This window comes from Lolium rigidum, chromosome 1 (genome assembly GCF_022539505.1).
Source record: "Lolium rigidum isolate FL_2022 chromosome 1, APGP_CSIRO_Lrig_0.1, whole genome shotgun sequence".
Lineage (NCBI taxonomy): Eukaryota > Viridiplantae > Streptophyta > Magnoliopsida > Poales > Poaceae > Lolium > Lolium rigidum.
The window spans coordinates 8,589,318-8,612,132 of record NC_061508.1 but is presented as its reverse complement, the minus strand read 5'-3'; the positions used below and the strand labels follow the sequence as shown (position 1 = coordinate 8,612,132).

Here is a 22,815-nt window from a genome sequence, read left to right as displayed (position 1 = left end):
TCGATCCGTCTAGGAACCCCTCCAGTTGAGCTCCACGAATATCCGGCAGAACCTGCGCCTCCCATAGGAGGAAATTGTCTCTGGTGAGTTTCTCAGAGATCGAGGCATTGAGATGCCCATTGCCCGTCGTCGATGAAGAAGAGCTTCCGAGCGACATGGCTATGGCTTGCGACGGCGACGACGAGATTGCAGCGGCGGCGGCTGTTCCTAGGGTTTAGATGTGTTTTAGGAAGAATCGCTCTGATACCATATCAAAACAATATGGGAAGCATACCCTAACTGGGCTGCCTGGTGTGATATATAAATTGACAAGATTTTACATACGGTTACAATACGGCAATCTATACCGACATACAAGGAGACCTATACACATACAAATACATCGTCTAACATTGCATACTTATCGACGTATGCTACAATGCCACACCACAAGACGTATAAACCTGCACACCAAGAAATATGCAAAGACATAAAAGGAATTAAGTAGCAGCACAACAGCTCCCTGTTGGTAGTCTGGCACACACCACACCAGTACATATACGCTGTACTGTCAGACGTAGCACTCGTAGAGCTTGATGTCCATCTTGAGGCGGAAGTAGACGGTCCCCTCGTAGGCGTCGAGCTAAAGCGTGGCGATGCCGCGGGTCATGAAGAAGTCGCCAGTGCCGCCGACAACAGAGAGATCTCGTTTTTCCTGGTCCATGAGGTCGGCGCCGAGGAGGTTGATTATTCCCTTGTGCGCCGTGGAGTTGAACACGATGGAGAAGCCGATCCAGGAGTTGTACGACTCCTGCTTGTCGTAGAGGTAGAACCCCTGCGCTGTAGCCTTGATCGATACCTGCACACGAAGAATACCAGGAGAAAAATGCTACTCACGCACGTGGCTAGAGACACGAGATTGGATTGCAACAGGTCCGTGTCGAACCTAGGTTTTGTATTGATATTTTCGGACTTGGTTTTACAAGGGGATTTTTACATGTATATATGGGACCTGGGTAGAGTCCTTGCTTGACACGATATACCATCGTGCTTATACCCAACATTCACCCCCTAAGCGCGATGTGCTTACTTCACAGCTTGGATGTCTATCCTTTCGCGCATCTCCAAGAACTTCAGTCGTCCTAAAGACTTGGTCAAAATATCTGCAAGCTGATCATCGGTGCAAACATACTTAACATCCACCATCTTCTCTTCTACGCATTCTCGAATGTACTGGTACTGTATATCAATGTGCTTACTTCTACCATGATGCACAGGATTTTTGCAAAGAGATATTGCAGATACGTTGTCTATACTTAGCACCAATTCTTCTGTTTCTTGGTTTGACAAATCACCAAGTAACCTTGCTAACCACACACCTTGAGAGGCTGCAGTCGATGCTGCAATATACTCCGCTTCACAGGATGATTTTGCCACACACCCTTGCTTTTGTGACAGCCAGCTTACTATATTTTTCCCATGGAAGAATACAACACCAGAAGTACTTTTACGATCATCTATACTTCCTCCATGATCACTATCACTATAGCTGACGTGGGCATTACCCTTCGGGTAACCACTATTGCTCTACCCTATACGGCCCAGGTGGAAGCCCATGAAGGTACTCGAAGACAAGATGGGCCGCTAGGACGGTGCGGTGAAAGATTACTTGAAGTACAAGACACGGAAAGAGCCGAAGAAGGAAAGATTAGAGATAGATCTATTGTAAACCTACTCGTACTCGATTAAACCTCTCGGGACCCGGCCACCTATATAAAGGCCAGGAGAGGGGCTATCGAGGACACAACCAATCCGAGCGATCTTAGCCAACGGGAGCTTAGAACTAGGTTACCCTAGCGATTAGCTATCTCGACGAGATCACAGCCGAACTATTCGGCACCCCATTGTAACACTATTTTCTTCATAATCAAGAACAGACAAGCAGGACGTAAGGGTTTTACCTCATCGAGGGCCCCGAACCTGGGTAAATCGCTCCCCCCGTTTGTCTGTATACCGATGCCTCGTATCAGCTTGCAGGATTCCATCAACCTAAGTCCCAATCGGAGGACATTATCGAGGAACACCCCCGACAATTGGCGCCGTCTGTGGGAAACCTGCAGGCACCAGATCAGTCATCGGCAGATCTGATCATGTCGTCGACATCTTCATCGGCCCCGCCATCACCAGCTCTGGGAAGTCCGATCCGATTCGGCTCCTACGAGTTTACCCCGCATAGCGATTCTTCTCGCTCGAACTTCTCAGATCTGCAGGGAAACATGGAGATGACCATCGGCAGCGTCCACTACAACGTCAACGCGGAGGGAATCCTCCAGCTGCTAGAGTCACCCACCTCCGGATCAATGAGTCCTAGTGCGTCGTCATCGTCCGATCTATTGGCTGGCCTGGCAGAGTCGATGGGCTTGCCCGCGCCTTCGGCTCCCCGTTCACCATCCTCAATGTCGGTGGGATCTGACGAACCCATGACTTCAGAACTAACCTCCTACTACTGCTCAAACTGCGACGGCAGGCACGGTTTGGGATCAAGCGACACACCGTTCATCTGCAATGCCCGATACTCGTCAGGAGAAGACAGCGTCGGCAGCATCATCCCGAGAACCACCCGAAGAACAGCACACCATTAGGTCTACGTCGCCAACAACACAGGAAATACAAGGCACGGAGGAGACGGAGACCGCACGCCTCGTTCCAGCAGAAGGGCGAGCTTCGAAAATAGCGCTAGTAATCGCGACAGCGACTACACCATCGCGGACGAAGAGTGGGCTGCGGCTAGGACAGCCGTGCTCAACAACACCCCGCTCCCTGCAGGAACCTCGGTTGGAACCCTAAATGCATACCGCTCTATACTAGAGAAAAACCGGGAGCACCTGTCGAGAGAGCAAGCCACGCTCGAGAGACAACTATCCGCGGCAGAACGATCCAGCAAGCGGCGGAGAGCTTCACAAGGAAGCGCTCCCCGAAGTTCTCTTGGGGCGGGAAAACATCGATCAAGGATATCCAGGCTCTCAGAAGACGATGCCAGAGAAATAACGTCGAATCTGACCAAGTCTTTCATGACCACGGATACTGCAGGCATGCCACGGCCGAAGAACGTAGCGGGAGCAACAGCCAATCTCGCCGCGTACCTCATCAACCAACGCCCCGAAGGATCCATGGCGCAAGCTCATCGCGGTGCCCTAGAAAGCCTCGCCATATTGGGAAACAACCTAGTCCCGCAGAAGGAGAAAACCACGGCATAGGCCAGTGGTTCGAAACATCGGGCGAGAGATGCTCGGGATGAAATCACCCAGAGCCGAATCGATAAAGCAAGACGACGACGCGCCGCCAGGAAGGATGACGACAACGATTCCTCAGACGAGGATCAAGAGTACGATGGTGAACTAAGGGGAGCCGATTGCTTGAGTTACAAAATCCGCGAGTCGATGCCACCCAAAAAATTCAAGCCTACTCCCACTGACGCTGCCAAGTATGACAGGCAGCAGGAACCAAGATCCTGGATAGACGATTACTTGCAGACTGTGATTCTGCACAAAGGGAACCAGATAGCAGCAATGCAGTGCCTACAGCTCTACTTAAAGGACTCGGCACGGGCCTGGTTAAGAGGACTGCCGAAAGGTTCTATCAAGTCATGTGACGACCTGGTAGATGCCTTCGTTGCTAACTTCCAGGCAACATATAAAAGACCTGTCGGGATCGAGGAGTTACGCAACTGCCAGCAAAAGCAGAAGGAGTCGATGCGCTCTTACATAGGGAGGTTTACCAAACTCCTAAACGCTGCCGAAGATGTATCTGTAGACAGAGCAATCGACGCTTTCAGCGATGGCGTCCGGCGCGAAAGTTACATAGAAGAACTTGGACGCAAAAAGCCAAAAACCATCACCAAGCTGATGGAAATCGCCAACAGTTGGGCTGATGGCGAGGACAACGTGCGAAGACCACGACAGCGCAGTGATAACGAAGACGATGACCAGCCAAAACACGACTCGGGTAGCCGAAGGGATCGGAACAAAAGGAGGAAAAATCGCAACTACGACGACAGCAATCTGGTAGCCGCAGGATACTCCGACCGACATGATGATCGGTATGATGAAAGAAGAGATGATCGACAAGATGGCAACCGAAACAACTCTGGAAACCGCGGCAATTATAAACCACGACAACAGAGGGCTCCCGAGTTACCCTATGCTGAACAGATCAACGCCTCCTGTTACTTGCACTCGTATGTCGACTCCAAGGACGGCAAAACGAAGTCAAGTCACCTTCTCAGGGATTGTCGACAGTTCCTTGACATGCATAAACTCATCCAGCGATCGGGACGACAGAACCGTTACCACCTCCTCCTCCACCTCCACCACAGGCACCAAGTCCGAGCAGGCCCAACCTCATCAACCCAACGAGACATTCCCACCACCACGTGGGCGGATGAGCATGATCCACAAGACAAGGCGTCTCGAGAAGAGAGATGAAGAAGCTCACTCGAGAAATTAATCTGGCCAAAAGCATCATGGCAAACATCCCTGAGTATGTCGAGTGGTCCTCTCAGAACATTACGTTCAGTCGAGCAGACCACCCGATGACCATACCAAAACCAGGACATGCTGCCCTGGTAGTTGAGGCACAGATAGGGGGATTCAAGATGAGCAAAGTCTTTATGGATGGGGGAAGTGAGTTAAACCTGATTTTCGTCGACACGATTAAGAGTATGGGGATCACCATGGGAATGCTGGAAGAGACAGACACCTGCTTCCATGGGATTTTGCCAACTGAACCAGGTTATTCCCTTGGAAGAATTTATCTGAACGTTGTCTTCGGCAGATCCGACAATTTCAGGAAGGAAAAGATCGAGTTTGAGGTAGTGAACTGGGAGTCACAGTATCACGCCATACTCGGGAGACCAGCCTACGCCAAGTTCATGGCCGTGCCGCACTATGCTTATCTCAAGCTGAAGATGCCTGGCAACAAAGGGACAAACATCACAGTCCATGGAAGTTTTTCGCGCTCCGACAGTTGCGACCGCGATTTCCAGAGGATCGCGGCGAAGTTTGGGAGAAAGCAAGAATTTATTAAGCCTCCACCTAAGTTGTTGCTGCGTGAAATCAAGGAAGAAAAGGATGACAGGGGAAGCAAAAAGAAGACAGCCGACCTTGCTCTTAAAGCCTCGACAGCAGAAGCCTCAGCAGCAGGAGCTTTGGCAACAAAAGCTTCGGCAGTCAAAGGTTCGGCAGTTGATGATGCAGAAGACATAGAAAACAGCAAGACACTGGCAGTCACTGCTCAAACCCCTGGTGAAATCAACAACGCCGCGGCTACTCCTAACATGGTGAAGAAGCCAGAGGAAGAAAAGAACCCCTTCCTTGCTTAAGCAGTTTATCAGCATTTATTTTTGTTTTCCTTTAGTATAAACAGGGCTTTCCCTTTCGCCCTCCAGCATTGTGCTTACCTTATCAATAAGAACTTAAGCTTCAATTTTTTGTTAAGCATTGCAGTGATCACAAACTTCTAAGCCCCATCACTATACAAACATAGTACAGGGCGGAAGATCCAGCTCCAGAAAGCCTCTACGAGCGCTGGAAAGACGTTCACCCTTCCCTCTGCTATAGATGCCTCTACGAGTGCCGTAAATAGCAAGAGTTTGGAAATACACACAAACAACAACCCACGTTCGATATTTCACTTATGGAAATATCAAGGAACAACGGGCTCATCGGCAGAATCACTACACCCGAAATATTTGGGAGTGCCTGTCGAAATTTAAAACGGTTGAAAGCAAAGTTGCGCATACAACAGGTTTAGCAAGACCTGCAACACGAGCTGATCACTCACATGATTTGCTAAAACAGCCAATATACATACATTTAAAAACGAGCAACCAAGATTCGCTCCAAATTGAAACTTGCCAACGGCAATAACGTGGTAAAAGTACATACGCATGTATCTACCGAATGAAAAGGCGTCATCTACACGCTTCGATGAAGTTGTCAAACTATTTACAAACAGTTACTAAAACCCTGAGATCACCCTTGCGGAGTTTCTTTTTCTTCAGGTACCTTTGAATCTTTCTCGAGCCTGTCGACAATTATGTTCGCAGGCAACAACACCTTCGGATACAGCGCTTCCAAGTCTCCAGTAACGTTGGCAATCGAGAGTAAACCTGCTGAAGGATAACGGGCAAGTACAAGAGCAAGCGTAAACTTGGCTCCTGCAAAAACTTGCGCGCGCACCCAGTCCCGGATCTTCCTGGCGTTACCAAACTCCGACATTAACGCAAGAAGCGTGGGGGGAACTGCGTTCAAAGGAAACATCGTCTTCCAAACCACCCTCATGGCTCTATAGAACTTGTCGAAGAAATGGTGGACCTGTTGGACTCGATCCTGAAACCGTGCGACAGCCGATGCCTTCGAGTTCTCTCGCCAGAAAATTTCCTCGGCTGAGGATAACTCAACCAAGGCATTCACACGCTCGTGAATCCGTTTGCTCTCTTCCGCACGATTCAGAGCTATGACTGATAAAGAAGCAGAAGAAGATCAGAGAAAACGCTATCAACCAAAGGGTAAAGAGATTAAAGGACTCACAGTTCAAGCTCTCGGTAGCCTTATGCAGCTCAGTAAGAGCATACCGCTCCACGTCGGTGATACGTCTCCAACGTATCGATAATTTCTTATGTTCCATGCTACTTTATTGATGATACCTACATGTTTTATGCACATTATATGTCGTATTTACGCATTTTCTGGAACTAACCTATTAACAAGATGCCGAAGAGCCGATTCTTGTTTTCTCGCTGTTTTTGGTTTCAGAAATCCTAGTAAGGAAATATTCTCGGAATTGGACGAAATCACCGCCAGGGGTCCTATTTTTGCACGGAGCTTCCAGAAGACCGAAGAGGGAAGGAAGTGGGGCCACGAGGTGGCCACACCATAGGGCGGCGCGGCCCGGGCCCCGGCCGCGCCGGCCCGTGGTGTGGGCCCCTCGCGCCGCCTCCCGACCTACCCTTTCGCCTACTTAAAGCCTCCGTCGCGAAACCCCCGCACCGAGAGCCACGATACGGAAAAAAACCTTCCGGAGACGCCGCCGCCGCGAATCCCATCTCGGGGGATTCGGGAGATCGCCTCGGCACCCTGCCGGAGAGGGGATTCATCTCCCGGAGGACTCTTCATCGCCATGATCGCCTCCGGAGTGATGAGTGAGTAGTTCACCCCTGGACCATGGGTCCATAGCAGTAGCTAGATGGCCGTCTTCTCCTAATTGTGCTTCATTGTTGGATCTTGTGAGCTGCCTAACATGATCAAGATCATCTATCTGTAATTCTATATGTTGTGTTTGTCGGGATCCGATGGATAGAGAATACTATGTTATGGTGATTATCAATCTATTGTTTATGTGTTGTTTATGATCTTGCATGCTCTCCGTTATTAGTAGAGGCTCGGCCAAGTTTGTACTCTTAACTCCAAGAGGGAGTATTTATGCTCGATAGTGGGTTCATGCCTTCATTGACACTCAGGACGGTGACGGAAAGTTCTAAGGTTGTGATGTGCTCGTTGCCACTAGGGATAAAACATTGATTCTATGTCTAAGGATGTAGTTGTCGATTACATTACGCACCATACTTAATGCAATTGTCCGTTGCTTTGCAACTTAATGCGAATGGGGTTCGGATGATAATCGAAGGTGGACTTTTTAGGCATAGATGCAGTTGGATGGCGGTCTATGTACTTTGTCGTAATGCCCAATTAAATCTCACTATATTTATCATATCATGTATATGCATTGTTATGCCCTTCTCTATTTGTCAATTGCCCGATCGTAATTTGTTCACCCAACATGCTTTTATCTTATGGGAGAGACACCTCTAGTGAACTGTGGACCCCGGTCCTATTCTTTACATAGCATACAATCTACTGCAATTGTGTTTTACTATTTTCTTGCAAACAATCATCTTCCACTCGATACGCTTAATCCTTTGTTACGAGCAAGCCGGTGAGATTGACAACCTCACTCGTTTCGTTGGGGCAAAGTACTTTGGTTTTGTTGTGCAGATTCCACGTTGGCGCCGGAATCCCTGTTGTTGCGCCGCATCACATTTCGCCACCATCAACCTTCAACGTGCTTCTTGGCTCCTCCTGGTTCGATTAAACCTTGGTTTCTTTCTCAGGGAAAACTTGCTACTGTGCGCATCATACCTTCCTCTTGGGGTTCCCAACGAACGTGTGAGTTACACGCCATCAAGCTCTTTTTCCGGCGCCGTTGCCGGGAGATCAAGACACGCTGCAAGGGGAGTCTCCACTTCTCAATCTCTTTACTTTGTTTTTGTCTTGCTTTATTTTATTTACTACTTTGTTTGCTGCACCTAAACAAAACACAAAAAAATTAGTTGCTAGTTTTACTTTATTTACTGTCTTGCTCTCTATATCAAAAACACAAAAAATTAGTTACTTGTCTTTACTTTGTTTGCCTAGTTTACTTTTTGCTTATTTCATCATGCTTAATCCTAAGTTTACTTTGGAAGAGATACCGGTAGGACGAGGGTGTATCATTGGAAGAGATAATATAGAAGAATTTTTCACCCATGTTAGTATGGATGAAGATTTTGAAGATATACCATTATTAAAAACTGCTCCTACTTATGAAAGTGCTTCTGCCTGTTTGATACACATTTTAGAAACTAGATTTGTTAATCTCAATCCCATAATACAACATATGTTTCTTACACTTTCGGATATGGAGATGGGGGGAAAGAGAAATTTTGTTTTAAAAGTCCTTGTTAGAGAATTTGAGGATATAGTTAAAGAAGCTAGAAAAGTTTTTATTAAGCATAAGAGGCTTGGTTTCTTTCCTAATTTTAAACAAATACTTGAAAAGATGGATATGGAGAGAGTAAAGTACACTAATGATATTAATGATGGTGGGGAGGTTAAGACAACAATACCTTGTAAACTCCTAGGAATGCATGAAGCTCTAGAAAATAACTATGGTTGGCTTGTTCCTGAAAATTTGTTTGATGAGAATAGTAAGCCTAAGAATAATGAAAAAGGAGCCTCTGAAACTTACATAGACGAGATAACATGCATTGTTGAGAAAACTCCCAATACCCTGGTTATGATGTTGATGCTTCATCTCTTGATAATACTTGATTTGCACTTTCTGCGCCTAGCTGAAAGGCGTTAAAGAAAAGCGCTTATGGGAGACAACCCATGTTTTTACTACAGCAATTTTTTGTTTTGTTGAGTCTTGGAAGTTGTTTACTACTGTAGCAACCTCTCCTTATCATGTTTTTGTGCCAAGTAAAGTTTCTATGTCAAAGTTGATGTTATATTTGGGATCGCTGCGCAGAAACAGCATTGCTGTCTGTCACGAATCTGGGCACAGGCCTCTGTAGAAAATTCGAAAAAATCTGTCAATTTACGAGCGTGATCCTCAGATATGTATGCAACTTTCATTAGTTTTGAGTTTTTCCATTTGAGCAAGTCTGGTGCCATCTTTAAATTCGTCTTTACGGACTGTTCTGTTTTTGACAGATTCTGCCTTTTATTTCGCATTGCCTCTTTTGCTATGTTGGATTTATTTCTTTGATCCATTAATGTCCAGTAGCTTTATGCAATGTACAGAAGTGTAAAGAATGTTTGTGTCACCTCTGAATATGTGAATTATTAATTGTGCACTAACCCTCTAATGAGTTTGCTTGAAGTTTGGTGTGAAGAAAGTTTTCAAGGGTCAAGAGAGGAGAATGATATACTATGATCAAGAGGAGTGAAAGCTCTAAGCTTGGGGATGCCCCCGTGGTTCACCCCTGCATATTCTAAGAAGACTCAAGCGTCTAAGCTTGGGGATGCCCAAGGCATCCCCTTCTTCATCGACAACATCATCAGGTTCCTCCCCTAAAACTATATTTTTATTCAATCACATCTTGTGTTCTTTACTTGGAGCGTCGGTTTGTTTTTGTTTTCGTTTTTGTTTGAATAAAATGGATCCTAGCATTCACTTTGTGGGAGAGAGACACGCTCCTCTGTTGCATATGGACAAATATGTCCTTAGGCTTTACTCATAATGTTCAAGGCGAAGTTTCTTCTTCGTTAAATTGTTATATGGTTGGAATTGGAAAATGCTACATGTAGTAATTCTAAAATGTCTTGGATAATGTGATACTTGGCAATTGTTGTGCTCATGTTTAAGCTGTTGCATCATATGCTTTGCACCCATTAATGAAGAAATACATAGAGCTTGCTAAAATTTGATTTGCATATTTGGTCTCTCTAAGGTCTAGATAATATCTAGTATTGAGTTTTGAACAACAAGGAAGACGGTGTAGAGTCTTATAATGTTTACAATATGTCTTTTATGTGGGTTTTGCTGCACCTGTTCATCCTTGAGTTTGCTTCAAATAACCTTGCTAGCCTAAACCTTGTATCGAGAGGGAATACTTCTCATGCATCCAAAATCCTTGAGCCAACCACTATGCCATTTGTGTCCACCATACCTACCTACTACATGGTATTTCTCCGCCATTCCAAAGTAAATTGCTTGAGTGCTACCTTTAAAATTCCATCATTCACCTTTGCAATATATAGCTCATGGGACAAAATAGCCTTAAAAACTATCGTAGTATTGAATATGAACTTATGCACTTTATCTTTTATTAAGTTGCTTGTTGTGCGATAACCATGCTTCTGGGGAACGCCATCAACTATTGTTGAATATCATGTGAGTTGCTATGCATGTCCGTATTGTCTGAAGGATCTATCACCTTAGTGGTTGGAGCATGCAAAATTGTTAGAGAAGAACATTGGGCCGCTAACTAAAGCCATGAATCATGGTTGAAGTTTCAGTTTTGGACATATATCCTCAATCTCATATGAGAATAATAATCATTGCTACATGCTTATGCATTTAAGAGGAGTCCATTATCTGTTGTCCATGTTGTCCCGGTATGGATGTCTAAGTTGAGAATAATCAAAAGCGAGAAATCCAAACTGCGAGCATTCTCCTTAGACCTTTGTACATGCGGCATGGAGGTACCCCTTTGTGACACCTGGTTGAAACATGGCATGCAAAGATCCGGTAGTCCAAGCTAAGTAGGACGAGGTGCGGGCACTATTAGTATACTATGCATGAGGCTTGCAACTTGTAAGATATAATTTACATAACTCATATGCTTTATTACTACCGTTGACAAAATTGTTTCATGTTTTCAAAATAAAAGCTCTAGCACAAATACGAGCAATCGATGCTTTCCTCTTTGAAGGACCATTCTTTTACTTTTATTGTTGAGTCAGTTTACCTATCTCCCTCCACCTTAAGAAGCAAACACTTGTGTGAACTGTGCATTGATTCCTACATACTTGCATATTGCACTTGTTATATTACTTTATGTTGACAATATCCATGAGATATACATGTTATAAGTTGAAAGCAACCGCTGAAACTTAATCTTCCTTTGTGTTGCTTCAACACCTTTATTTTGATTTATTGCTTTATGAGTTAACTCTTATGCAAGACTTATTGATGCTTGTCTTGAAGTACTATTCATGAAAAGTCTTTGCTTTATGATTCACTTGTTTACTCATGTCATTACCTTTGTTTTGATCGCTGCATTCATTACATATGTTTACAAATAGTATGATCAAGATTATGATGGCATGTCACTTCCGAAATTATCTTTGTTATCGTTTTACCTGCTCGGGACGAGCAGAACTAAGCTTGGGGATGCTGATACGTCTCCAACGTATCGATAATTTCTTATGTTCCATGCTACTTTATTGATGATACCTACATGTTTTATGCACATTATATGTCGTATTTACGCATTTTCTCGGAACTAACCTATTAACAAGATGCTTGAAGAGCCGATTCTTGTTTTCTCGCTGTTTTTGGTTTCAGAAATCCTAGTAAGGAAATATTCTCGGAATTGGACGAAATCACCGCCCAGGGTCCTATTTTTGCACGGAGCTTCCAGAAGACCGAAGAGGGAAGGAAGTGGGGCCACGAGGTGGCCACACCATAGGGCGGCGCGGCCCAGGCCCTGGCCGCGCCGGCCTGTGGTGTGGGCCCCTCGCGCCGCCTCCTGACCTACCCTTTCGCCTACTTAAAGCCTCCGTCGCGAAACCCCCAGTACCGAGAGCCACGATACGGAAAACCTTCCAGAGACGCCGCCGCGAATCCCATCTCGGGGGATTCAGGAGATCGCCTCCGGCACCCTGCCGGAGAGGGGATTCATCTCCCGGAGGACTCTTCATCGCCATAATCGCCTCCCGGAGTGATGAGTGAGTAGTTCACCCCTGGACCATGGGTCCATAGCGGTAGCTAGATGGTCTTCTTCTCCTAATTGTGCTTCATTGTTGGATCTTGTGAGCTGCCTAACATGATCAAGATCATCTATCTCGTAATTCTATATGTTGTGTTTGTCGGGATCCGATGGATAGAGAATACTATGTTATGGTGATTATCAATCTATTGTTTATGTGTTGTTTATGATCTTGCATGCTCTCCGTTATTAGTAGAGGCTCGGCCAAGTTTGTACTCTTAACTCCAAGAGGGAGTATTTATGCTCGATAGTGGGTTCATGCCTTCATTGACTCCTGGAACAAGTGATGAAAAGTTCTAAGGTTGTGATGTGATGTTGCCACTAGGGATAAAACATTGATTCTATGTCTAAGGATGTAGTTGTCGATTACATTACGCACCATACTTAATGCAATTGTCCGTTGCTTTGCAACTTAATACCGAATGGGGTTCGGATGATAACTCTGAAGGTGGACTTTTTAGGCATAGATGCGGTTGGATGGCGGTCTATGTACTTTGTCGTAATGCCCAATTAAATCTCACTATATTTATCATATCATGTATATGCATTGTTATGCCCTTCTCTATTTGTCAATTGCCCGACTGTAATTTGTTCACCCAACATGCTTTTATCTTATGGGAGAGACACCTCTAGTGAACTGTGGACCCCGGTCCTATTCTTTACATAGCATACAATCTACTGCAATTGTGTTTTACTATTTTCTTGCAAACAATCATCTTCCACTCGATACGCTTAATCCTTTGTTACGGTAAGCCGGTGAGATTGACAACCTCACTCGTTTCGTTGGGGCAAAGTACTTTGGTTTTGTTGTGCGGATTCCACGTTGGCGCCGGAATCCCTGTTGTTGCGCCGCATCACATTTCGCCACCATCAACCTTCAACGTGCTTCTTGGCTCCTCCTGGTTCGATTAAACCTTGGTTTCTTTCTGAGGGAAAACTTGCTACTGTGCGCATCATACCTTCCTCTTGGGGTTCCCAACGAACGTGTGAGTTACACGCCATCAGTCGGCTGCAGTCTCGCTCTTCTTATTGATAATTGCGGCCAGAGCATAAGTGCTGCGCAGGTCTTTCTCCATCTGGGTGATCCGATCCTTCATCCGTTGGATCCGATCATTTTCGGGAACAACACCAGAGGAGTCATCAACAAACGAGGGCACTGGGAAAACCTGCAGGCAACAGTGTTAAAGAGGATAATATGGTCAAATTAGACATTCAGCAAAACTCCCATCGGGAGAGGTATAAGCAATCCCTATCAGGAGAAGCACAAGTGAAGATATTACGTTAAAAACATGCTGGCAACATTGCCGGCATAATATTCATTACAAACTTAAAGTCCTTGCAGCAGAATAATGTTTCATGCTAGCCCAAGGGTGAAAATGTTACAACAATCAAGGAGCCTGAGTCTGGGTCGACAGGCTAGGGCCAACCGATGTTTTTCTCGAGACTAAATCAAGGAGCTGGCGAGCACAAGTACGGGCAGACGCCGTAAAAGTGCTCAGATCAATAGATCGCCCATCTTTTCCTTTCGGCAGCTCCTTAGTCATTTCTTCAATGTCAGCCTTAAAGCCGTAACCCATCATAAGTTGGAAGGCAAGTAGGGCGCCATAGGTACGCGAGGTACGCTTGAATACCTCAATGACCTCCTTGGTGTCGACTGCGAAAGCATCAATTAGCTGCCCCAGAGTCTTCTCCTGCGTGGCCTTGGGGAATATCATCGAATGCATCCGCGCCAGAGCACCCTTTCCCTTGTCAAGGAGCCCCCGGGTGAGTTGGTGAGCGGCGAGAACCGTCGACACACCGTTTGCCGGGGAGTTGCTCGGAATTTTATCCAAGGCAGTAGCAGGGATGTCGGCAGCTTCTGCAAGTGGTCAAAAGAAATCGTTGACGAAGAAGCAGATCCATAAAAAAAGAAAAGAAGTAATAATCTACGTGGGACGTAGGAACTTACCAAGTAAGGCCAAGGCAGATTGGCGGAGGAGTTCATCTTTTTCTGCCGTCCGAGCTTCCTCCTCCTTCAGCCGCTCCTTTAGCTTGTTTAGCTCTTCTTTCAGGGAGTCGACCTCCTGGCGAGCTATGGCGGCCTTTTTGATGGCACCTTCCAACTTTGAAGAGGAAGACTTAGCCTCCTCCTGCAGCCGAATCTTGTCCGCCTCTAGAGAGGTGAATTGAGAGGCGAAGGCCTCTAAAGAGGATATCACACCTCGCAGATCCTTGAAAAAAGGAAATGTTTGACAAGGATCGTTAAGCAAAGACATGTTTTGAAAGGTTCTTGTTAGATTCAGCAAAGACTTACAGAAGGAGGAGCTGCAGCAGCAGCATCTTTCCCTTTGGAAAGGGAGGAGGCTTTCGATGCTTGCATCACGGGAGCCGCTTTAAGAGCCGAAGCTTCGGAAGCTGCGGCAGCCGGTGAAACAGCATCAGATCTGGCCTTTTTGGGCGGAGGCTCAATGAAAGTATCATCACTACAAGGAAGATTCGATTAATCAAGATTATCAGAAGAATTTGAAAAAGTCAAGAAAGTTGAAAATAGTAAGAAGAAAAGCACTTACAAATCAAGGAGGTCATCTTCGTCGGCAAAACCGCCGATTGATCTCTTCATAGGAGAAGCCCTGGTCTCCTCCGCAGCTGCATCAACAAAGGCATTGTGATCAGCGTCGTCATTGCGCACTGATCCTCTCTGTGTCGCAAGTATCACCTAGGCGATGGGGGAGATTGGCATGGGCAGTTTCAGAATCTATCGGGTCATCAGGCTCGTTGAATGGGCTTGTGTGTTCAATAGTACGAAAGTCAACAGGCTCTGAAGAGCCTCTTCCTTCGGAAGTGTCATTTGGCAAGTTATGAAAATCCTCGGAGGCTGCGAAGGTCTGTCGAAAGGAAAAGTAAATGAGGATAACAGTAATATATGTCGGTAACAGCATACCAAGAGTTTAAGGGGGAAATTACCTCTGGTGCTGGATGATCAGCATCGAAAGGAATATATGGAGATATCAGCGGGATCGAATCCTCTTGACTAAAGGAAGTGAGGCGACGGACTTCATCAAGCAGTTATTTTTCCGATAATTCGGCAGCATTGATTCTAGTTTCATCTTTGGGACCTGAGTATAACCACATTGGGCGAACCCTAGCCATGATTGGTTGGACTCGACGTTTCAGAAACACTGCCGCTACTTCTGTACCGACCATGGTTTGCCCATCAGCCTCCTTGATCCGAAGGAATCTGGCAAATAATTCATCGGTCTCTGTTTTTTCGTCGGGAGAGAGAGCATTTTTCCGAGAATTCTTAGGCTTGGCCTCAAGGACGTCGACGAAGCGAGGGAGCTGGCATTCGGGTGATGGAGAATCCTTGATGTAGAACCACTTCAATCTCCACCCTTGTACGGACTCTCTCATCGGGAAATTGAAGTAATTAACATCTGAACGAGCTACGAATCCTACTCCTCCGGTGACAAAAGATCCATTGCTACTGCTGTATCTCTTCACATAAAAGATCTTCTTCCACAAACCAAAGTGGGGCTCAACGCCCAGATATGCTTCGCAGAGGGTAATGAACACAGCAACGTGAAGAATCGAGTTGGGAGTGAGTTGCCACAGTTGGATTTCGTAAGTTCGCAGGAGATAGAGGAGGAATTCGAACAGGAAGGGAAAGGCCTCGGTACAAGAACGACAGGAACATCACGGTAAAGCCGGCAGGAGGGTTAGGTCGAGAAATCGCACCTGGAAAGATTACGTTCCCCTCATCGGAGGAGATCAGTCCCAGGGTTCGGGACCTTTTTTCGTCACGCTTGGTGACGGTCGAGGCTGTCCAATCACCAGGCTTGGCTGATGAACTTGGTGGCGCCGGCGGCGCCGGAGCTGGAGGAGGAGCATTGGGGGCGACCTCCTTCGCAAGAATCGAAGAAGATCTGGCGGCGGCGCCGACGCTCGTGGAGCTGGCGGTGGCACTAGGGATTTTCTTCTTCACCATTGCGAGATCTGAACGAATCGGAAAGACAGTGGTGGCGGCGCGAGCTCCAGTTGCGAACAAGAAGAGCAAGAACGACGAAGAAGAAGAATGGAGGAGAATAAAAGGGATTTTTTTATCTCTTAAGGAACTTAAGGAAGGCTTTGTGTTGTTAAATGGGCCTTTCCCCAGTTAATGATCGCGGAAATCGAGGAGGTGCCTTGTTAACCGTGTAAAGAGGAGCAGGAATCGCTTGAAAACAAGGCTGGCAGGTCGTGTCTTATCAGTCAGAATCAAGGGGACAGAAAAACGTCATCAATGACGTCATGGAGAATGATTGCATACGAAGGGATAAGAAAAGATCGGGTGATCGACTTGAGCCTATGCGCGGATTGCAAGCATCCGCACTTAGGCTCGGGGGCTACTCCCATCGGGAGCGCTGTCGCGCACCCGATAAAATGAGGACTCGAAGGAAATAATTGACTCAAGTCCGCGCCCGGGCGTAATACGCCCGCGCCCGGACTCGGGGGCTACTCCCATCAGGAGCGCTGGATGCGCACCCGACAGAACTTTTTTTTGAACTCCAGGATCATGCCCGGGGACTTGATTCTGTGTAGGGTAACATTGTTTTGCCATCGGCAGTTAACCAACAAAAGTTGGGCATGTTATTCGGTATCCCTTGCATAAAGAAAATATATCGGATGCACTACAAGAGGCTTGCAGGAAAAGTTTCGGCAGAAGAAGATATTCGAGTGGTACAACTTGAGTCTACGCACGGATTGCGAGCATCCGTACCTAGACTCGGGGGCTACTCCCATCGGGAGCGCTGACGTGCACCCGATAGAAGACAGAAGAAATGCAAGAACGATCAAGGAAAAGGAGTTCGGAAGAAGACATGCTTCAGTCTGTACCCGAACTATGTTCGGCTAGACACTTGGGGGCTACTGACGTGGGCATTACCCTTCGGGTAACCACTATTGCTCTACCCTATACGGCCCAGGTGGAAGCCCATGAAGGTACTCGAAGACAAGATGGGCCGCTAGGACGGTGCGGTGAAAGATTACTTGAAGTACAAGACACGGAAAGAGCCGAAGAAGGAAAGATTAGAGATAGATCTATTGTAAACCTACTCGTACTCGATTAAACCTCTCGGGACCTGGCCACCTATATAAAGGCCGGGAGAGGGGCTATCGAGGACACAACCAATCCGAGCGATCTTAGCCAACGGGAGCTTAGAACTAGGTTACCCTAGCGATTAGCTATCTCGACGAGATCACAGCCGAACTATTCGGCACCCCATTGTAACACTATTTTCTTCATAATCAAGAACGGACAAGCGGGACGTAAGGGTTTTACCTCATCGAGGGCCCCGAACCTGGGTAAATCGCTCCCCCCATTTGTCTGTATACCGATGCCTCGTATCAGCTTGCAGGATTCCATCAACCCTAAGTCCCAATCGGAGGACATTGTCGAGGAACACCCCCGACAATAGCCGTGCAGCTTCACCTCTCCTCTTTCATCTCTTGAGTACACACAACCAAAATTTGTGGTCCCTTTTATATATCGAAGTATATGCTTTACTGCATTCATGTGCTCAGTTGTGGGTGCTTCCATAAAACGACTCACAATTCCAACTGAATAAGCCAAATCAGGTCTTGTATTTACCAAGTACCTTAGGCACCCAACTATGCTTCTATATTCAGTTGCATCAACTTTAGGAGATTCACTCCTTTTACTCAGTTTCAAACGAGGTTCCATATGCACCTGTGATAGATTGCAATCCTCCATTCCACATTTTTCAAGAATCCTCTTTGCATAAGCCTCCTGACATAGTGTGATAACACCCGGTTTCTGCTACACCTCAATGCCAAGATAATAGCTAAGCAGTCCCAAGTCACTCATCTTGAACAACTCTTTCATTTGTGTCTTGAATTTTGCAACTTCACCTTCATTAGCACCTGTTATTAGCAAGTCGTCAACGTAGACACCAACAAGGAGACGTTTCGTCCCTCTTCCTCGCTTGTACATATCATGCTCAAGTGGACACCTTTTAAACCCAATTGATATAAGGGTTCGATCTAGCTTCATATTCCAAGCACGCGGTGCTTTCTTCAGACCATACAAGGCTTTTTTCAATCTCAACACCTTGTGTTCTGCTCCTTCTTTAATGTAACCAGGTGGCTGCTTGACATAAACTTCCTCTTCTAATTCGCCATTAAGAAACGCAGTCTTCACATCCATATGGTGCAATTTCCACGCCTCCTGTACTGCAAGTGCCATTACCAACCTGACTGATTGCATTCTTGCAACTGGAGCAAAAACCTCATCAAAATCAATTCCTTGCTCTTGTACATATCCTTTTGTAACTAGCCTCGCTTTGTGCTTGATCACTTTCCCATCAGCATCTTTCTTTAGCTTATATACCCACTTGAGCCCAATTGCTTTGTGTCCTTTGGGAAGATCAACGAGATCCCATGTCTCGTTTTCTCTTATTGATCCCAATTCATCATCCATCGCACGACGCCAACTACCAACAGTATTGGCTTCTTCAAACTTAGCCAGTTCTTCATCTTCAGCCAGAAGACATCGACCTCTTCCTTGTCCTCCTCTCTTCACATGGACAGGATTTATCGTGCACAAGGATTCTTCTGGATACAGATCCAACACAGGCCATAGCTTCTCAGGCGTAGGTGGCCGTGTTCTTGCTGGAGGTGATGCTAGGTCCTCCGTCCTTGACGTATCTGGGCATTCTGTTCTGATTCAGATGACCCTTGCTCGCTTGTAGTCACGGCTGCCGGGCAGCATTTCCTGGCGTTTTCTCTGCCGCGGCAGAGTTTTCGCCAGTTTTTCCTGCCGTGGCAGAACTTCCAGCTCCGGGCGTGACGGGCGACCTAGGAGAGACTCCTGAGCCTCCGTCCGATCCTTCGCCATCACCACCACGTACAGTAGATGTTCCTGACTCATCACGATCTGTTGCATTCTCCGCTTGCTCAACATAGCTGTATACAACATGAAATATCTCATTAGTTTTTGGTACACTGGACTCCGCTGCATCCCAGTTCCATGGCTTGTCCTCCTCAAAGACTACGTCGCGCGTGACGCATACCCGCTTAGTAGAAGGATTGTACGCACGGTATGCCTTTGAACCAGACTCATAACCAATCATGATCATAGGCGTGCTGCGGTCAGCTAGCTTGCTTGTGTGTCCTCCCACTGTTTTAACATGTGCAATGCAACCAAACGTGCGGAGATGAGCAACATTCGGCTTGTGCCCACACCATGCCTTGTATGGTGTCATGCCAACAACACTTTTAGTTTGTGCCCTATTGAGAAGATATACTGCCGTCACCACAGCCTCTCCCCAAAATCTTCCAGGAACTCCTTTGCTTTTCATCATGCTTTGCGCCATAGCTACAACAGTTTGATTTCTGCGTTCCACTACTCCATTTTGATGTGGAGAATATGGGGCAGTTAAGAACCGCTTGATGCCATGAGCTTCACAAAATGAATTGAACTCATTTGAGGTGAACTCACCCTCCCGATCTGTACGAGATCTGTACGAAACGCCTTCAGCTTTGCTTCTACTTCGACCTCTGCTGCAAGCTTGATTTTCTTGAATGCATCAAGTGCTTGATCTTTTGACTTTATCAGCACAATCCACATATACCCGCTGAAGTCATCTACCACAAGCAGAAAATACTTATTTCCTGCCGGAGTCGCTGGTGTGATCGGACCACATAAGTCACCATGCACGAGTTCTAACACCTTACTTGTTGTAAACATAGCTTCTCGAGGAAATGGTGCTCTTCTTTGCTTTCCAACGAGACACCCATCACACACCTGCGGTGCATGATCTACACTAGGTAACCCTCTCACCATGTTGTTCTGCCCAAGTTGGCGTAGTGCATGAAAATTCAGATGCCCAAAACGAGCATGCCACTTCCACGCTTCTTCCTGTATGTGTGCCATAAGACAAATAGGATCTGCATGTTCAACATTAAGGATATACATCCTATTTCTCGACCTCTTTACTTTCATCAACAGATTTCTTTGCCTGTCATACCCCCATAGGTATCCATCCTCTAGCACAATTTTGCACCCTCTCTCTTCGAGCTGACCAAGACTGATTATGTTGCTCTTGAGTTTGGGTATATAATACACATCGGCTAACACCTTGTGATGACCACGACTTGAAGAAAACAAGACTGTACCTCGTCCAGCAATTTCGACAGTTGTGCCATCGCCGAAGCGCACTGTTCCTCCTACCGTGGTATACAACTCTACAAACTGAGATTTATCCCCGGTCATATGATTACTGGCGCCGGTATCCAAGTACCATGTTCTGTTGCCGGTCTGCCCCCTCTTCCTGTCATGGAGGTATACTTTCTCTTCAACAAGAGTGACCGTTTCAGTAACTAGCGCCTCTGAAGGTGGATCACCATCCTCCCTCAGTCCAACCACTTCCATCATCAACATGTCAGCTGGTTCATCTCCCTTTACTGCAACATAGGCCTTCTCCTGAGCAGGTTTGCGACAGTCAGATTTGAAGTGTCCATAGATACCACAGTTGTGGCACTTCACCTTCCTGATGTCAAACTTTCTCCTTTGCTGTCCTGCACCATCATCCTGGCCTGCGTTGCCCTTCTTGGGTTGCTTAGGTTGAAGATTTACTTGAGCCGCCTTGCTTTTCTTCTGACAAGGCTTCCATTGCTGCTTCGTGAGCATCAGCTGCTCACCTTCCTCTGGATCATCAGAACTCATACCAACCCTAGTATCATGTGCCTTAAAACGACCAATTAAATCTTCAACCGTGAGAGTTTTCAGATCAACACACTGCTCGATCGCTGTAACAAGCTGCAGATACCATTTAGGGGCTGCACGCAAAAACCTCCGCACTACTGACACCTCATCCAACTTCTCACCATAGCCACGGATCCCATTTACAAGTGTAACAACTCAGGTAGAAAACCGATCTAGGGTTTCGTTTGCATCCATGGCAAGATTTTTGTAGCTTTTCATGAGACTTTGGCGATGCGCCTCTTTTACTCGATCATGGCCTTCGTGAAGAACCTTGATCATCGCCCATGCCTCCTTTGCCGATTTCTTTCCGGCCAGATGGGGCGTCACATCTCTTGGCACCACAGAGTAGAGGGCGGTAAGCGCTTTCCGATCTACCGTGTACTTCGCCGCCCCCTTTGCATACTCTGCGCCTCCGGGATCTACTACTTCCCAGATCTCAGCCACCTCCATGGCAACTTCCATGTTTATCGCCCAAAGGGCGTAGTCCTCACGTTCCAGGCGAGGGAACAGCTGTGCCCCCACCGTCGCCACTGCTTTCGGCGCTGCAGCCGCTGCGCTGTTTTCCCCTAGATCTCCAACGTGCTTCACCATCGCCATGACCTCCTGCTTGCTTTCTGGAGATCACGAACGTGGTACCGAGGCTCTGATACCAATTGTAGCCTTGATCGATACCTGCACATGAAGAATCACAGGAGAAAAACGCTACTCACGCACGCGGCTAGAGACACGAGATTGGATTGCAACAGGTCCGTGTCGAACCTGGGTTTTGTATTGATATTTCCGGACTTGGGTTTAGAGGGGGATTTTACATGTATATATGGGACCTGGGTAGAGTCCTTTCTTGACACGATATACCATCGTGCTTATACCCAACATGCGCGCGCGCCACAGGCTCCTCCCCCGCGACCGGAAGAGCCTTCCCCGCCGTCATCGGGTCGTCGAAGGTCACCAGTGTGCCGAAGTAGGTGCCATTCTTCCGGTGGGTCGTGCTCAGCGCTGTCGGCTTGGTAGACGCCACCGACGTCGCGTTGGCCGTATTGTTCACGCCGTTGTAGAGGATGTCGTGGTAGTAGAGCGTCATCTTCTTGCACGGCTTGTCCTCGTCGTCGGAGACTTGCCTCCTCCTGCGGCCATGGGCGGCGCCTGCAAAACCCAGCAGGAACACCGTGAACAAGACGGTCAGGGACAGCTTGGAAGATGCTGAGAGGCCTTGCATTGTGTTTCGGGTGCGCTTGAGTAAATCGATCTTGCTGAGGTGCAAAATGGGCAGCTAGCTCGTGTTGTGGTGGTGCTAAGAGCTCGAGTTGTGCATGATATATAGAGGTGCACGCATGCTTGGAACTGTGGGGCGCATGTTGAAAGAGTAGGCAGTACTGATCAGTTTAGCTGAGATATTCTAAACCTGTCTGCTTGTACTCGATCTTGTTTGTGATTGATGATTCAGTTGCTGAGAATAGGCAGGCAACTCTTTTTACCTCGGTCGTATTGGAGCAGAGAATGCGTAACCGTGCATGGTTGGTACGCCAGAATCATACAGTATATCCGGTGCAAAAGCTGTGATGTCGTCGGGACTGTGGGTGTACACCAGCGACCGAGCTTATAGCTTCCTCTCAACGATTGCGTACGTTTTTTTCCATCTTCAGCACCACCCGTCCTGCAATTTCCCTCAGCTTAGCTTTTCTGCAGGTGTGTTAAATGTCACGTGCACTGCGTACGTACTGTCTAGTATCCAAACGTATACCACACATACTCTGTTATGTCATCACTACTATCTCCCAAT

The 22,815-nt window shown here is 46.9% G+C and overlaps 1 protein-coding gene across 1 annotated transcript; it reads right to left on the bottom strand.

Moving 5' to 3' along the window:
- Positions 1 to 622: 622 nt before the first annotated feature.
- Positions 623 to 22,251, bottom strand: LOC124667063 (dirigent protein 5-like). The gene is made up of 3 exons (XM_047204396.1): positions 21,910 to 22,251; positions 800 to 814; positions 623 to 700 (listed from the first exon to the last, which is right to left on the bottom strand). The coding sequence occupies exons 1-3, from the start codon at positions 22,249 to 22,251 to the stop codon at positions 623 to 625; spliced, it is 435 nt and encodes a 144-aa protein (XP_047060352.1).
- Positions 22,252 to 22,815: the final 564 nt, after the last annotated feature.

Excerpts from the sequence above, each read along its gene's own strand:
- LOC124667063 (XM_047204396.1), bottom strand. The coding sequence starts at position 22,251 with ATGCAAGGCCTCTCAGCATCTTCCAAGCTGTCCCTGACCGTCTTGTTC.